General features: G+C 45.6%; 1 protein-coding gene and 2 long non-coding RNA genes across 10 annotated transcripts; 2 read left to right on the top strand and 1 right to left on the bottom strand.

Moving 5' to 3' along the window:
• Positions 1-667: 667 nt before the first annotated feature.
• On the top strand, positions 668-16,545 carry LOC147348044 (uncharacterized). 8 transcript variants are annotated; one of them, XR_015150928.1, is made up of 5 exons: positions 668-2,817; positions 9,950-10,046; positions 11,656-11,864; positions 14,321-14,352; positions 14,762-16,545. It is a non-coding gene; the product is annotated as an uncharacterized LOC147348044 (long non-coding RNA). The 8 variants fall into 8 exon arrangements; XR_015150929.1 differs by having other exon boundaries at positions 668-2,935; XR_015150930.1 differs by lacking the exon at positions 668-2,817 and adding an exon at positions 2,827-3,035.
• Positions 3,128-6,118, bottom strand: LOC147348046 (uncharacterized). Its single transcript, XR_015150931.1, has 2 exons — positions 5,805-6,118; positions 3,128-5,442 (listed from the first exon to the last, which is right to left on the bottom strand). It is a non-coding gene; the product is annotated as an uncharacterized LOC147348046 (long non-coding RNA).
• On the top strand, positions 11,871-14,307 carry LOC147348045 (endogenous retrovirus group K member 7 Gag polyprotein-like). Its single transcript, XM_086365952.1, has one exon. The coding sequence runs from the start codon at positions 11,935-11,937 to the stop codon at positions 12,997-12,999; it is 1,065 nt and encodes a 354-aa protein (XP_086222078.1). The 5' UTR covers positions 11,871-11,934; the 3' UTR covers positions 13,000-14,307.
• Positions 16,546-17,390: the final 845 nt, after the last annotated feature.

The raw sequence follows: 17,390 nt of genomic DNA, 5'->3' as shown, positions 1-17,390 counted from the left end.
TTGAGTCTTTAGTTTTTAGTCTTCATTAATGTGGAACTAATTTCTCGGCCTCTGTCTTTGAGGACACTGACATTTTTGAAGGCTCTAAGTTGGCTATTTCATGGAACATTCCTCAGTTGAGGTCTGCCTAATACTTCCGCATGATGAGACTCAGCATTATGCATCTGGGGCAGAAATATCATAGAAATGATATTGTATCCTCCTTAATGCATCATGGGCTTCCCTGATAGTTCAGTTGGTAAAGAATCCACCTGCAATGCAGGAGACCCCAGTTCAATTCCTGGGTCGGGAAGATCCCCTGGAGAAGGGATAGGCTACTCACTCCAGCATTTTGGCCTGGAGAATTCCACGGACCGTAGTCCATGGGGTCACAAAGAGTTGGACACAACTGAGCGAGTTTCACTTCACTTTAATGCATCACACCAGGAGGTACAGTTTATCAGTAAGTCCCACACATTTAATATTAACCTTGATCACTCGGTTAAAGGGCAGTTTCTCCACTGTGAAGTTATCATTTCTTGCTTTGTTATCAATAGGTAATTTGTGGAGGAAATCTTTTGGACTATGTAAATGCCTATTCCTCATAAAATGTCACTTTCCAGCTTTAACAACCACTGATGACTGTCTGAAACACTTACTGCCATTAACGGCTACAAAATGATTTTTCTCTTTCATGCTAACAAACTTATTAGTTGACAGTAAGCAGAAGCTTCTCCTACACCCATGTATTGACTTACATATTAAAATATGGATTCCTATTTAAGAGGTCTATAATCCATTTTATTTTGATATCCAGTAGTTCCAGACACGTTAAATTAGAACTCCATAAACCTGATTCCTGCATCGCTTTGACATGCCCTCGCCATTTGTTTGACCGCTTTCTTGCTTTCTGGCACAAGATGTTCCAGCATGTACTTTCCCTCACCAGCCCTGGAATCAGCCATTTCTGCAAGTGCCAGGCCCTTTCAGCAGGAGATTTTTTTTTAGAAACCAAGATCTTGTCTCAAGGTACACTCATTGCTAATAGCCTACCACTGCTTCTAGGCCCTTTCAGCGGATAGATCATACAAATTATAGCCAGGTTAAGAAAAACAACACACTTTCCATGACAGCATTTGCTCAAAACACATTTAAGAGAAATATTCACACACACACAAAAAGCTGTTTTATGAAATGCTCTTAATTACTGGTTAATTTTCCCTTTTAAACTTTGTATATGTTTTGCTTCTACTACACAGGAAGCTAGTCATACAAATTTTATGAAAACAGCGCACACACAAAATTGTAATTTGCTCACTAAGGTGTAGAAGTGAAAGCTGGGAGAGCCTATTTTCCAAAGGTGAGAGTGAAGAGGATTTACCAAAGCTCCAGAATAGTAAGTATTTGAAAAATAAGTGAGTCTAGGAGAAGGAAATGGCAACCCACTCCAGTGTTCTTGCCTGGAGAATCCCAGGGACGGGGCAGCCTGGTGGGCTGCCGTCTCTGGGGTTGCACAGAGTTGGACACGACTGAAGCGACTTAGCAGCAGCAGCAGCAGGGAACTTTAAGCCATTTTTCTTCTAATATTACAAAAAATACTAAAATCTGCAAGTTGATCAGAGGAGAGAGATTAATCTGCTTAGAATACTAACACTCTTACCACTTTCTCACTCCTACAAGAACGCCTGGAATGTTCTGAGGGTGTGAGTACCCCTGTGAACACCTTGGAGACACACATCACTGCTCATCAGAGCCAAACAGGCTGAGAAAAAGCCAGTCAAGTGTGACAGAATATGCCCTAAAATTGTTCTTGTTTTCCTAACTCTGTTTCTCAGGTCATTCCGTCTTATCACAGATCCTGTTAAGTAACTATGTAACCTAAGCAGCATTTACTCCCAAATACACCTCTTGGACTTTCCAGAAAGTCTTTCTTTCCCACAGTACATCAACTCAGCCACCATCTTGGGAGAATCCTCAATCTTAGACATCAATTGGAGCTGTCCGCAGTTCCACACCACCAACTATTCTCCCGTGTTCATCTCCCTTTCCTTTGGTCCATAAAGATCTCAAAAATCTTGCATGTAAAAAACTTCACCTTAAAAAAAAAAAAAAAAAAGCCAAGCGTCTAAAAGAAAAGCTTTCCTTCCCATTTAATCAACTAAGTGCAATCGGGATGCCCTCCTAAAATTTTCCCTCTTCCTCACCCCAAAACGAAATTCATGCTTCCTCTCTCCTCGGTCACTCCACGTGCATGGGTTCAGTCCCGCGTGGGTCCTCACGTGGACTTCTGCACTCATGTCTCAGACCTCTCCTGCAAGCACCGGCTTCCTCCCCTACCACTCTACACAGCGCTGCCAGAATACTTCCTGACAAAACCCACAAATCAAGTCACCCATGCTTTAAAAACCTATGACTTCCCAATGTCTAAAAACTAAAGCCGACAAGATGCTTTCAAGGAATACAAAGCCGTCTATTAATTCGGCCCCCTGTCCTACCTATTGTGATAGAAATCTTCAACCCGCTTCTGAGCCGTCCATACTCTTTTGTACCATAAGTGTCATCCAGGATGGAGCAACACCTAAATCCCAGGACACTGCGGTCAACCGTCCTCGGGACACCTGAAGGCAGTTAGGCTGGGGCGCCTGACCCGAGGCCACGCGGCCCCGCCCCCCGGGGATCCTCGCCGAGCCTCAGTTCGCGTCTCGGCTTCTCGTCGCTTCACCGCCCCGGAAACGAAGAGGGGGAGGGCGTGACTCTGACCCACACCCCGACCCCCGACCCCACCCAAAGCCTCACCGCTCCGGCCAAAACCCGTCAGCCCTCGGGGCCGCGCGCCGGGTAAGTGGGTCCGGCCCCTGCGGCGCGTCCCCGGCTGCTGCGCGCGGCGCGCGGGGTCGCTCGCAGTCGCTGCTGCTGTTTAGGAAGAGCTACGCGCGGCGTCTCCGGGGGAACTTCGGTCCGTCCTGTCGCCGGTACCCTCCGCCCGGCTGACTCGGGCCTCCCGGGGTGGGGAGAGGGCCAACTTGCGCGTCCTAACTGGAGTTGGGGAGCGGCAGGTGCAGAGTCCGGGCTGAAGTCGCAGCGCCCCTCTTCCTGAAGGCGGGAAAGCTGGGGGTCGGGGGAGGCTGTGCGGGGGTCCTCCGAGGCTGGACTCGTTGCGGTGGGCCTCAGCCTCCTAACCTCCCCTCCCCCTCTTACAGGAGGTTCTAATAACTTTTAATTGCGTCTTGGCTTCCCTTGTGGCTCAGCTGGTAAAGAATCAGCCTGCATTACGGGAGACCTGGGTTCGATCCCTGGGTTGGGAAGATCCGCCGGCCAAGGGAAAGGCTACCCACTCCAGTATCCTGGCCTGGAGACTTCCATGGACTTTCCATGGGGTCGCAAAGAGTCGGACACGACTGAGTAACTTTCACTTCACTCCACTTGCGTCTTGGGACGTTCTGGCTTAAAATTCATCCCTAGGCTAGCAGGTCCCTGGATTCAGCCAAATCTCTCTGCGCTCCTTCCTCTCTGAGATGCAAGTACCGAGGGCAGGGGAGCGGGGATTGGACTAAAGGGACCCCTGGAGCGCTGGCCTCCGCCCAGAAAAGAGGTCGGGACCAGCGGTATCACAGACGCCCCGGACCTTTCTGGCGGAATCGAGGGAGATAGTTAAGAGGTCGTCCCTGCCGCCTCAAGTATTAATCACCATAGCGTGGGGGAGCAGGCTGACCCATGAAAAGTACTATTAAAATGATGCCTTCCTCCTTCCACTGGAAGGAGGTGGATGGGCTTGAAAGTTCCAGTTCCCCATCCTTTCCTCGCCTTCCCTGTATGATCCCGCAACCAGCGACCTGGAAGCCTGGCTTCCAGCCCCAGAACTTTCCGGGCTCCGGGAAGAATCCAGGCTGGAGGGAGGCTGGGGGCTGGAACTTAAGAAGTGCTGCCCCGTGGGTTCCAGAGGTGGAGGCGGAAGGGTGAACGGAGTAGTGTGGTGGAGAAGGGAGAGGTGAGTGAGTGCTTCGGCAGACTTTGAGAGAGAAATACGCCCCTATGTAGAGACTTCGTTGCTCTTAGAGGGAGAAGAGGAACGAAATCAGGCTGGAAGGTGCCCAAGGCCAAGCAAGCCCCTGGGCCTGGGCTGTCAGGAGGAAGGGATGGGAGTGGTCGTTAGAGAGGATGGCCGCAAGAGGGCGCAGGAGCGCCGGCGGAACGCAACTGCGGCTCCCAGGTAAGACTTGCAGGCTCTGAGATGGGGCATGAGTGGTGAACAACAAGGCGATGCCCAGAGTAATGGTTGTTGGTTACCAGGCGGCTCTGACTCTCGGCACGCCTCACAAAGGGGGCAGAGGTCTGACTACAGCATGTGTTGGGGGCATTTCCAGCCTGGCAAGTGCCTCAGTGGCCAGACAGCCTGCTGGTCTGTGAATTAGACTTTAGTAGATTCTACACAAAATTGAGAGGACACACTATTTTCCTTTCTGCGTTCGCTTTTTCAGCTTAGAGTAATGTTTTTCCGTTTCATTCACATTGTCTGAAGTGGAAGGATGTCTCTTTTTGTAAGACTGAGTGAAATATATGTGTGTGTGTGTGTATAAATATGTCACATTTTCTTTATGCTAGACCAGGGAAACAGAAAAAGATGCACCTCAAATTTCTGGGTGCCTAAATTAAAAAATAAACCAAAAATGGGTCACGTCAAATTTTAGTGAGAACATAGAGGAATAAAAATTACCCTGTATAGCTGCAGTTCAGTCGCTCAGTCGTGTCCCGTGTTGCTCTTTGCGTCCCCATGGACTGCAGCTCGCCAGGCTTCCCTTTCATCACCCACTCCTGGAACTTGCTCAAACTCATGTCCTTTGAGTTATGGAAGTATAAAAAATACACCTAGTCAGGAAAGCTAATTGGCTTTTACTTAAGAACTTAAATCTTGTACCATATTGTTGTAGCCACGTGTTTCGGGAAACAAACTCACTCAGAAGGACAATGCAGATAGCGGAGTGCAGTTTATTACACCGGCAGGCCCAAGGCAGAGTCTCCTCTTAGCCAAGGACCCCGACCAGTTTTTATGAAAACCTTATATACCCTAAGTGTACGTGCTAAAACCCACCTCCCCAAATTCTCTGAAACTAGTCTGAAGAAAGGAAAAGAAAGACACAATCAAAGTTCCCCTGTGATTCATATGCCTTAAGCCTAGGTGGTCAATTAATAACAGTGGACAATTATCAATAGTCCTGTGATCATACCCCAGTAAGCATAATAGAATGTATGATTCTATTCGGGTTACACAGATAATTAGGGTATTGTTTTAGGCGGCAGAGAGTCTAGGTACAAGCCCTGGGGCTCTCCCATGGGCAGGTGTGGGGGGCGGGGCGGGGGGGGGGCGGTGGCAGCGGGGTCTGGTTTCCAGTTGGTATGTCGTTTCCAGATACAGGGCATACAGCTCAAAGTCCACTGTCTGGCCCTGTTCTGTTTCCTCCTTCACTATTAGAAAAGAAAAGAGTAAAAGTAAACACAAAATAATAAATTTCTAAAAACAACTCTGAACTAAGATAGCCTTCCTTTCTGTATTCCTCCAGCCATCTGTAGGTAGTCTCTATTGTATGCAAATATTAAAAATAAAAGTCAATGATAGAGAAACAGAAAAATAGGTGAGTCTCTACCTACATCATCATGGTTATTGTGAGACTCCTAATGCCCAAACCCTCGGGTATCATAACGGTTAACTCTAATAACAACTGTGAGATGTCCAAAACAGCGCATTATAACCTACTGCAAACACACGGTGGAGACTCAGTAGTCATTGCCCTGATGACGATATACATGTGTTCCAAGCAGAAACTTACTCAGGTGTTACAGCCTTCATTAGGCTTCCGTATGCCCTAAAGTGCCAGCCAGGCGTGTGAGCCTTCAAGACGTGAAATGGTGGTCTTTGGTGGCGACGACAGTAGTTGTCCTGAGACAGGGTATTTGGTGGTCATGGCTGAGGTGTGGTGTGCCTGCTTGCTCCACTGCTACTCAAAACGGTCTAGGCGAGCAGCAGACACAAGGAAGAAGCTTGTTAAAGATGCCAGTTGATGGGCCCCACTCCAAACCTGCAGCATCAGTTTCTTCCTTGGATGCGGACTGCTTTGTATGCATATTCAAGTTTGAGAGGCAAGATTTGCATAAGTGCTTTTAACCCTAGGCTTACTAGTAAAGATGACTAGGTGAGTTTTAATTACTACTATCTCCTGTGACTCCTCTCAGATTCTGTCTATTGGTCTGGGCGAGAGTACATTTTTTAAAAAATATAGTTGACATTTGGCTTCCCGTGTGACTCAGTGGCAAAGAATCTCTCTGCCATGCAGGAGACACAGGTTCCAATCTGGGTCAGGAAGAACCCCTGGAGAAGGAAATGGCAACCCATTCCAGTCTTCTTGACTGGAGAACCCCAGGAACATAGGAGCCTGGCTGGCTACGGTCTATAGGGTCACAGAGTTGGACACAATTTGAGTGACTAACACACACACATAGTTGACGTTCAATATTGTATTTGATTCACAAAATTGTATAACATAGTCTTAGGTGACCAACATAATCTATATAGAATACTAATTACGTTTTCCAGGCAATTCCCAGATGAAACCAGGATTATGCAGGAGGGCTGTCGTATCGTGGTGTGAGACTTGAGTAACCTTTGCTTGATAACCTTTGATTCAAGGTAACAGAGTCTGTGTGGGTGGGCCAGGTCAGTGCTCCCCACCCTCCCCATTGCTGTGGCAGCATAGTGGACCGTGAGACGGAAGGGCATATGAAAACGGGGAAGGAGAACGTTACCTTGTGGTCTCCCTATAGAAGCTCGTTTCTCCTGAATATGCCACGTGGCAAAGGACAGAGCAGTGTGGTCTTTCTGCACTTCACAGGCCTCCTGAGTGTATAGGTAGCAGGTGAAAATGCTGTGCTGATAATGCCTTCAAAGATGTACAGGTGTGATTTCTCTATATAATAGCATCTGAGAAAGAAACTTAGAAATGGAGGAGAAAGAGGAAGAAATGGTAGCTTCTCAGATAAAATTTGTGACTCAGATCAGCAGCTGTGCCCTCTTTTCTTGCTGAAGTCCCACGTATTCAGACCTTGTAAACATTTACTTCTGTATCTCTGGTGGTCCTGCCTAACATTTATTTTTGATACTTTTTTTCCTCCTAATGATAGCCAAGGTTAGGTCTTTAGGATATCCCACTGTCTTCTCTCCATTTTCTCCATACAGGCTCCCTTTGCTGCTGCTGCTGCTAAGTCGCTTCAGTTGTGTCCGACTCTGTGCGACCCCATAGACGGCAGCCCACCAGGCTCCCCCGTCCCTGGGATTCTCCAGGCAAGAACACTGGAGTGGGTTGCCATTTCCTTCTCCGATGCATGAAAGTGAGAAGTGAAAGTGAAGTCGCTCAGTCGTGCCCAACTCTTAGCGACCCCATGGACTGCAGCCCACCAGGCTCCTCCGTCCATGGGATTTTCCAGGCAAGAGTACTGGAGAGGGGTGCCATTGCCTTCTCCACAGGCTCCCTTTAGAGCATGACAAATTCCTGCCATGAGTTACTGATGTGCACATGTTGAAAATGTTCTTTTTTCTTATTAACTTGGGGATGCGTTAATACAGAAGATGCCTGCTGAATATAAGGGTAGGTCGTGGGACATCAGTGAAGAAGGAGAATATGTAATATCTAGGTCCTGTTTGGATTCAGCATCAGTCTACATCATTGGTTCCCAACCTTTTTTTGGCACCAGGAACTGATTTCATGGAAGACCATTTTTCCATGGATCGGGGACAGGGGGTGGTTTCCGGATGGGTCAAGTGCTTTACGTTTATCCTGCACTTTATTTCTATTATTATTCTATCAGTTCCACCTCAAATAATTAGGCATCAGATCCTAGAGGCTGGGGACTCCTGGTCTATATAGACAAGGATAATGAAAATGCTCCGATAAAGCTGATTGCTGTATGGCCTAGAAATAACACAGAGTTCTAAAAACCAAAGAGAGCTCTCAGTTGCCTCAAGGAAAGACTTTCTATTCAAAATACACGACAGTACAGGACTTGAGAGTTACATGTGATTTTAAATGAGCTGTTAACCCTGTTCTCATAAGCAGATTAATGTTTCAAGGGTTAATGTTTTCATTCACTTTTTTATTTTGCAAAACTGTCCCAACAATGGCGATGAGTCCTGCATGCAGGCAGCTAATAGCAATTTGTCCCAGCACAGCTGATGTTAATTTTGTTCACTTGAATCAGGGGCAGTTGGCTAGATTCCTCAACTGAAAAGATAATAATTTTCCAATTACCATTAACAGGGTCTTGGAGGGGTCTACTGAGAACTGTGCATGAACCATCGCGTTTCATGGGAATTGTCTTTCTCTACTTCATTTCCCTTGCCTGGAGATTCCTTTGGAAAATGAAGCCTCTCATCTTTGTTCAGGCTTTTGTTATTAAGTGTTCTATAAATTTCCTTTTTCTAATTTAAAAATTTTATTTATTTATACATTTATGTATTTTTTTATTTGGGCTGTGCTGGGTCTTCCTTGCACCACGCGAACACTTAGTTACATATGGAATCCAGTTGCCTGACTAGATTGAACATCAGCCGCCTGTATTGGGAGAGCGGGGTCTTAGCCACCGGACCACCAGGGAAATCCGTGTAAATTTCCTTCAATTCCATTACTGTTTCACAGTTATTTTCTTGTTTCTTTTTGTTTCTCCAGGGGAAAAAAAAAAAAGTTCTGTATGGCACCCCACTCCAGTACTCTTGCCTGGAAAATCCCATGGATGGAGGAGCCTGGTGGGCTACAGTCCATGGGGTCACTAAGAGTTGGACACGACTGAGCGACTTCAGTTTCACCTTTCACTTTCATGCATTGGAGAAGGAAATGGCAACCCACTCCATGTTCTTGCCTGGAGAATCCCAGGGATGGGGGAGCCTGGTGGGCTGCCGTCTATGGGGTCGCACAGAGTTGGACACAACTGAAGTGACTTAGCAGTAGCAGCAGTATATATTTAAGTATCTTAAAATGCTGTAATATAATCACAAATTAAAAATGAAATCATTTCAAGAAAATAACAATTTGTTGATGCGAAAAAAAAATCATGATGTTTCATCTTGTCCTGATTTCTTGAGCCGATCTGCATCTTTCGCTCTAGATGAGTGGTCATTCTAGATATTTAAAATAAAATAAGATATTGTTGCCCACATCTTAAAATCAAATAACCATTCCTTACTTTTGATTGAGTAGTACTTGGAAGTAGAGTTAAGGATCTGCAAATGAGAAATGCTTCCTAAGTGTTTTAAAGAGGCTGTCAGGAAATACTATTTGGTGAAGTCATTTTGTATAACTTACAGCTGTTACCAGAGTCCAGGCTCACTCTACTCAGAGGTGTTGGGATCAAGAAGGGACTTTATTCGGGAGCTGGCTGACAGAGAAGATGGCAGGCTAGTGCCTTGTAATAACCATCTTCTCAGGGCCTGGTTGCTAGGTTATTTATGGATTGGAGATAGGGGGAGGTGAGGAAACCACGTAAAAAGACTATTAAACCCTTGCAAATGTCTCCTAGAACGGCAAGCCTCAGGCAGGGGAATGTGTTAGTTGCACTTCCTTACAGTCCTTCACAGGTGGGCAGCTCCGGTTATCTCCCTGGGGCAGGCAATTATGTACGTTTACAATAAAAAAGAGTTAAAGTCACTGAAGCAGATCCAGTGTAAATTTAAAATTAACTCTTGCTGGTTACATAGTGTCATCTCTACTGAACACTGCTGCTGCTGCTAAGTCGCTTCAGTCGTGTCCGACTCTTAGCGACCCCATGGACTGCAGCCCACCAGGCTCCTCCGTCCCTGGGATCCCAGGCAGGAGTACTGCAGTGGGATACCACTGCCTTCTCCACTACTGAACACTACTGGGTTGGATATTGTAGAAACTCCAGGATGAGTAATATGTTCCCTTTTTTTTTTTTTTTTTTTAATAAGGGGGTCTTGCTGTCTCTAAGCTGAACCTGGTCACCTTTTTTTGAGCCAAGAAGAGCTCTGGGATGTGAAGAAAAGGAGACAACAGTCATGCACCCAGGTAGGTGGGGATGAATAAGCAGATCGCACAGAGGTGATGTCCGAAGGTGAAGGAGGAGCCGAGGCCTAAAGTGTGGTTTGGGCGGCTCTGCTTCACTGGGGATTCCTTTGAGAAGTCCAGGCCTCTGTGTCCCGCTGTCACAGAGGTCCCTCTCCTGCTCCACTCCCATGCTCCTAAATCCTCTAAGGGTTTCCTTTTGCTCCGATGATCTCCATGGCAATCGGAGTGAGAACCAGAGGCTTCCCCACGCCCAGCAGGGATGTTCTAGCTCTTCCTCCGTTGCTTTTGGGGGCCTGGGAAAACCTGTGCGTTTACAGAGTTCCTTTATGGAGTTTGTGTGAGTTTGTCCTCGTCTCCTAGAGACACCTGAATGTTCCACTACGACACCGGGAGCGTGAGGCAGACTGACAGTCCCCCATTCACGTCTGTGCCGAGCAGGCCTCCCCAGCACCCACACCCTCCACTGGGTCCTCAGAAATGAATCTGGGAGCCTCCCAGTGTTTACCCAGCGTCACAATAGAGTAACCTGGGCCACTTCTTTAAGATATCATTGATCCTGGGCCTTACGTAGGACTAATTGACAGAAGCTCTGGGGATGTAACACAGAGGACTGTAGAGTTCTAAAAATAACAGAAATGATCCCAATGGAGAGTCAAAGGTGAAAATGACTTTGGTGAATGTTGCTCAGAATCTCCCATCTCTATGAATCACTTTTGAATCCCATTAAAAACAGTAATAGGGGCCTAATACTCAGAGGTTATGACTCTCCAAGTCTGGGTCATTAATTTGCAATTTGAGCAATCAATGAAGTTGCTTCCCCCAGACCTCATTCCCAGCAGCATTAATCTAGAGAAATCAAGAACAGTGCCTGAGTGCCTTACACACAGTCACCCTATCTGAACACAAATAGTGCTGCTCCCAGTGAAGACCCACCACCAACTTCTGGAAAGATGACATTCTCTGCTCACCACTTGCAAAATGAGTAGGGACTAGAGAAAGCAGTGGAGTCTGAACAGTGGGGGAACAACATGTATGCATTCATGAAAGGAATGTTTCATGAGGATTTACTTCGTGCTCACACATATGTGTTAAAGACACTGTGCTAAGATCCACACATTACGAGACTTGATTGTTGTAATCTTCTGGGGATGGAGGCTTCAGTGTTGGGGATGGGGTCTTCAGTGTTGGGGACTGGGTGTTCTGTGTTCATCTTTACCAGGAGGACTTAGAGGTCAGGCTTGCCTTCATGGGAGTAGAGATTATCTTTGTTTCTTCTCTTTCCATATTATGGATAATTCCAGGGAGCCGCCTGTGAGAACGGGGTCCTTTATCTAAAGGACACAGCCCTGGGAGCTGCCTCAGTCCTTGAGGGTTTGCTTGCAAACATAGCTCTCTGTCCCGCCACCCCAGAGATTAGGCGACTATTAACTGCAGACACCTGGAGTTCTGGACAAACTTCTCACGCACAAGGAAATGTTATCTGGTGTAAGAAATAATAACAGGGTGCCATTCCCATGCTCTCAAGATTTCTTGTGACTTTTTGTAAGATGTATAGGTCAGCCAAGAAAAATGCTAACTGTCTTGTTTTTCTCTTGCTTTCCTGTATAAGATGCTGAATAAAGTCGTGGTCAGACCGCTTCCCTTTGTGAAGACGTGTCTGATCCTCTCGACCCCATCTTTGCTGTAGTATTCTTTCTCAGCCACGTCGTGCACACTCTCAGGACCTGATCGACTTTGCCGGCTGGCTCTGGCAGGTGGCGCCCGAACAGGGACTTGAGAATCGGAGCGTGAGGACAGCCGCTGCCCGTCAGGATTGAGGTAAGTAACGAGGAATTCCTAATTATTTGAAGTAAGGGGCAGGGAGTGTTATTGTCGAGAGTAGTAAGTCATGGGACAAGGCAATAGCCGCCAGTTATTTGTACATACGTTGAAAACTATGTTAAAAGGCAGGGGAATTCATGTAAATAAGTTACAGCTAGAGAAGTTTTTACTTTTTGTAGAAGAAGTTTGTCCTTGGTTCCCAGAGGAAGGAACAGTTAGTCTGGAAACTTGGAAAAAAGTAGGAAAACAATTGCAGACATATTATTCCTTACATGGTCCCAATCGTGTCCCTGTGGATGCTTTTTCTTTGTGGACCCTCATAAGAGACTGTCTGGATCCTGAACATGAGGGACATAAGATTCAAACGGCCCTCCAGGATTCCACAGAACCCGAAGTTGCAGAGCCTTCCGCCCCTCTGCCTGAGCCGCTTTATGCCGTGCCTGAGGGAACAGCTTGTAAGGCTGGAGGGAGTGATGCTGTGTTAAGCTCTGATGAACAGGAAGAGTTAAATGAACAAGCGGCTCAGTACCATAGAGAGGATATGCCTTGGGAGATGATGGTTAGCATGCAACCCCCCTCAGGAAAAGGGGAATTAAAGCATTCAGGGCTTTTCAAAGAACAGCTGGAGAATTTAATTCAGAAAATTGTTATAGCAGTAAAAAAGGATGCACAGGGAGACTCCCACTCCAGCCAGCCTGCGCCTCCAGCATATCCTCCCTCGGTTCTTGCTGGGCTCGACCCACGTCTGCCTTTCGTAGAACTGCGAGAGCTTATATCTATCCCTGCTTCTTTGCCCAGTGAAAACATAAAAACTAGAAGTGAGATATTATTATCTCTTCTTCAACAAGCGATTAAGCGAGCTAATGATGAAGGAGAACATATTCCCGGGTTTTCAGGAATCTATCCAGTATTTGAAAATGCCCAACAGCAGAGGTATTATGAACCGCTACCCTTTAAGCAACTAAAAGAGTTAAAAATGGCTTGTGCACAATACGGCCCAACTGCGCCGTTTACTCAGGCTATTATAGAGGCTTTAGGAAATCAAAATCTGCCACCTAATGATTGGAAACAGGTTGCTCGGGCTTGTCTATCTGGAGGAGATTATTTACTATGGAAATCTGAGTTTGCTTAGCAGTGTGGGATCACAGCGGATATCAATCGGTGACAGGGACTGAACACCACGACAATTGGGTTATTGCCTTAGCTGGTTTTAGTGGACGGCTTGATAATCATTATCCCTCGGATAAAATTTTGCAATTTGCTCACTATCACCAATTTCTCTTCCCCAAAATCGTTGTTTCTCAGCCCCTTGCCAACGCCCTAACTGTATTTACTGATGGCTCTTCTAATGGAATAGCTAGTTTGATTATACAGGACAATACTGCCGCCTGGCATACTAATTATAAGTCTGCTCAAGAAGTAGAACTGTTTGCCGTTTTTCAGGCTCTATTACAAATCTCTGCTCCATTTAATTTATATTCCTACAGTTAATATATCATAAGAGCCTTAAACAGTATTGAGACTGTTCCACTTATTGGTATCCTGAATTCTACTATCCAAACTCTTTTTTGTGATATACAACATTTAATTTGCTCCAGAGTTAATAAATGCTATTTTGGTCATATTCATGCTCTCTCTGGACTTCCTGGACCTTTAGCACGAGGCAATGCTTTGGCTGACGAAGCTACACGTATGATATTTCCTTCATTGGAACAAACGGCAAAAACTTCCCACAGCTTACACCATCAAAACAGCAATAGCTTAAGACTTCAATTTGGCATTACTCGAGACGCTGCCAGACAGATTGTTAAGCAATGTCAAACATGTCCTCAATTTTTTAGCGACCCTATTATGGAGTTAATCCCCGAGTATTGTTGCCAAACGACATATGGCAAATGGATATTACCCATATTCCTGAATTTGGTAAACAAAAATTTGTTCATGTTACTATTGACACCTTCTCTGGCTTTTTACATGCCTCTCTACAATCCAGAGAAGCTAGCAAACATTGTATAGCTCATTGCATTAAATGTTTTGCTGTGATGGGAACCCCTAAGACCATAAAAACAGACAATGGTCCAGGATACACTGGAAAAAATTTTCAACTATTTTGTACGCAGTTGTCTATCTCACATAAAACAGGTATCCCTTATAATCCTCAAGGTCAAGGCATTATTGAACGGGCATATCAAACTCTCAAACATCAATTGCAAAAACTAAAGAAGGGGGAATTGTATGTCAGTACCCCCTCCAACTCTCTAAATCATGCTTTATTTGTTCTAAATTTTTTACAATTGGATATACATGGCTGTTCAGCAGCACAGCGATTTTGGAACTTTGATGCGCAAACAATAAGACCTAAAGTCTTTTGGAAAGACCCGCTTGTGGGAAAATGGTATGGACCAGATCCTGTAATAATTTGGGGACGAGGGCATGTTTGTGTTTTCCCACAGGATGCCAAAGCGCCGCGATGGCTGCCAGAAAGGTTGGTACGCACGGTGGAGACAATCTCTAGTAAACCAGATGAGGAGATTGACGATTCAAGAGCATGATGAATTACCATCTCGGCAACAACTCCAGGCATTGATGCAAGAGGCACAGAATCGTGTTGCTGTGCAGGGCGATCCGATATCGCCTTTAAGCTTTCTGATAACCTTATTAATTACCTTAAATCAGATTAATACTGCACATTCTGAAGAAGATTCAAATGCTTACTGGGCTTATTTTCCCGACCCTCCCCTTCTCCAACCGGTGGGCTGGGAGGATCAGTCCATTCCCATTTATACTAATGATACTGTGGCTTTGGGGGGGTTTTCAGATAAACATATTATTCCTAATCAAGTTAATTTCTCTTATCATGGAGTGTTTGATCGTTTACCTATCTGTCTGTCTAGATATTTTAATTCCACAGGATGCCTTTTTGTTGGGGAGTCAGGATATGCTGATTATGACAATGGTTGGCGCCTATATATTCCTGGAGTAACGAAAGAATCTGGAATTCCTCAACGTCGTAGTGGAACTGGTCCTTTAGATATCCCTTTCTGCGACTTTGGAACAAGGGGAAGAGTCACTGCTGCACCATGGAAACTGTGTCGAAATGAGACTGCCACGGTTTATAACATATTTGGGACAAATGAATCATTGTGGGACTGGTCTCCAGATTCGAACAGAAACCCTGGAGCACAAGATAATAGAAAGTTTGCATCCCGTATTTGGAACTTGGGTGGCTCTAAAGTGTTCCAAACAGAAATCTGGAAACTAGCTGCCGCCCTTGGATGTGAGGGTTCCTACCTTCAGGTGGGATCGAAAGTGAGACACGGTTATTTATGGAATCTCACCATGAGGTACCCTCGAGCATGTGTACCTCACCCTTATGTTTTATTAGTAGGATCTATCAATATACAACTTGGGTCACGAAATTATAATGTAACTTGTAACAATTGTACTTTGACTAACTGTGTCAGGGGAATTACTAATCAAACTAGGGTTCTAGTCTTAAGATAGCCTGCTTTTGTTATGATTCCTGTAAAGATTAATGGGTCTTGGTGTGATGAAAAAGGACTTGAGCTTTGGAGAGAAATAGAGGTTGCTTTAATGCGTTATCACAGGGGAATAGGGTTAATAATTCTGGGATTTGTAGCTTTGGTAACCCTTATTGCCTCCTCGATTACTGCAGCCCTGTCCCTGGCACAATCAGTGCAAACTGCAACTTTTGTTGATAATCTGGCACAAAATGTATCCTTTACCCCGGGGACTCAAGAAGATATTGATAAAAAGCTAGAGGACCAATTGAATGCCCTTTATGATGTTATAAGATTTTTAGGCAAAGAGGTTCAAGGTATAAAGTTGAGATTACAGGTACAATGTCATGCCGATTTTCGATGGATCTGTGTTACCCCAAAAAAATATAATAGTAGTGTAACTGCTTGGGATAAGGTGAAAGCTCATTTAGAAGGTATTTGGCATAATGAAAATATTTCCTTAGATTTACTGCATCTACATCAGGAAATAATGAACATTGAAAATGTGCCCAGACCTGATTTGGATGTTGCAAAAAGAGCTGAGTCTTTTGTTAAAGAACTTTTTCGACATGTACCTACCATCAATAGTATTTGGCACTTGGGAGCAGCCATAGGAGGACTATTCTTAATCATTTTAACTGTTTTATTTCTTGCACCTTGTCTAATTAAAAAACTGATTGATGATCTATGGGTGATAAAGGCTTCCATCTACGGAAATTGTCTGAGGTTAAAGGAACATAAGCGTGCGCCTATATAAAAAGAAAGGGGGAGATGCGGGGAGCTGCCCATGAGAACGGGGTCCTTTATCTAAAGGACACAGCCCTGGGAGCTGCCTCAGTCTTTGAGGGTTTGCTTGCAAACATAGCTCTCTGTCCCGCCACCCCAGAGATTAGGCGACTATTAACTGCAGACACCTGGAGTTCTGGACAAACTTCTCACACACAAGGAAATGTTATCTGGTGTAAGAAATAATAACAGGGTGCCATTCCCATGCTCTCAAGATTTCTTGTGACTTTTTGTAAGATGTATAGGTCAGCCAAGAAAAATGCTAACTGTCTTGTTTTTCTCTTGCTCTCCTGTATAAATATAAGATGCTGAATAAAGTCGTGGTCAGACCGCTTCCCTTTGTGAAGACGTGTCTGATCCTCTCGACCCCATCTTTGCTGTAGTATTCTTTCTCAGCCGCGTCATGCATGTTCTCGGGACCTGATTGACTTTGCCGGCTGGCTCCGGCAGATAATAAAGATAAAACCCACCCACCAAATTTCAAGTCCTTTGCTCTCCTTAACTGAGTCTGAGCATCAAAAACTGGAAGTGCCAGATCCATTCACAAAGGTGGCAGAGTTGCCAGGAGCTCTGGTCTCTGAGCTGCTCTGAGAAGGGTGACCAAGGAATGGGGGCGGAGCCATGGCAGGACAGTTTTTCCTTTTTTGGTCGTTTAAGTGATCACTTTAAACGGAATCTGAACTGACATTTCCTATTAGGTTCTGCAAGTCTGATTTTGGAAGAGGGACTATATTCTGGATGGAAACTCTGTGCCCGAATGTTAAGCCTCAAATGAGAAACAGAGATCTGAGGCATCAAATGGGCTACTCAGGAGGTGGGACTGATCCTGGGTGACCAGCGCCCCTGATTCCAGTCTGCTCTTGGAGCAGATGCATTGTTAGAGTTACTAGATTCAAGTCACCGTGAGTTCCACCTGGATTCCCTGTGTGTGCCTGTGTGGAGGTTTGAGATAAAGAAAAGGCAAAAAGGGAAAACCCTAGGTGGGGTAACCACAGATCAGAGTGAGAAGTGGTCTGTGCTGCATGCTGCGATACCAGCTTGCCTGAACTGCAGGCTGAGGTGTGTGGGCCTCATTACAGTGGGATTCGGGACTGGTGGTCTTGCGCCCAGGGCGGGATGTCTTGGCCCTGGGAGGGGCTGGCGTGTGCCGGAAGTCCTCCGTGCGCTGTTCGGCATGTGGTGGGAGACGGGTAAGGCAGGCGGAGTGATGTTACCA

The sequence above is a fragment of the Bos grunniens genome, chromosome 22 (assembly GCF_055505025.1).
Source record: "Bos grunniens cultivar Pamir isolate PY7600 chromosome 22, Bosgru_T2T1.0, whole genome shotgun sequence".
In the NCBI taxonomy this organism is placed as follows: domain Eukaryota; kingdom Metazoa; phylum Chordata; class Mammalia; order Artiodactyla; family Bovidae; genus Bos; species Bos grunniens.
Note: the sequence above shows the minus strand (reverse complement) of the source record. Positions and strands in the feature narration are given on the sequence as shown.

Bases quoted from the DNA above. Each gene is read 5' to 3' on its own strand.
- LOC147348045 (XM_086365952.1), top strand. From the start codon at position 11,935: ATGGGACAAGGCAATAGCCGCCAGTTATTTGTACATACGTTGAAAACT.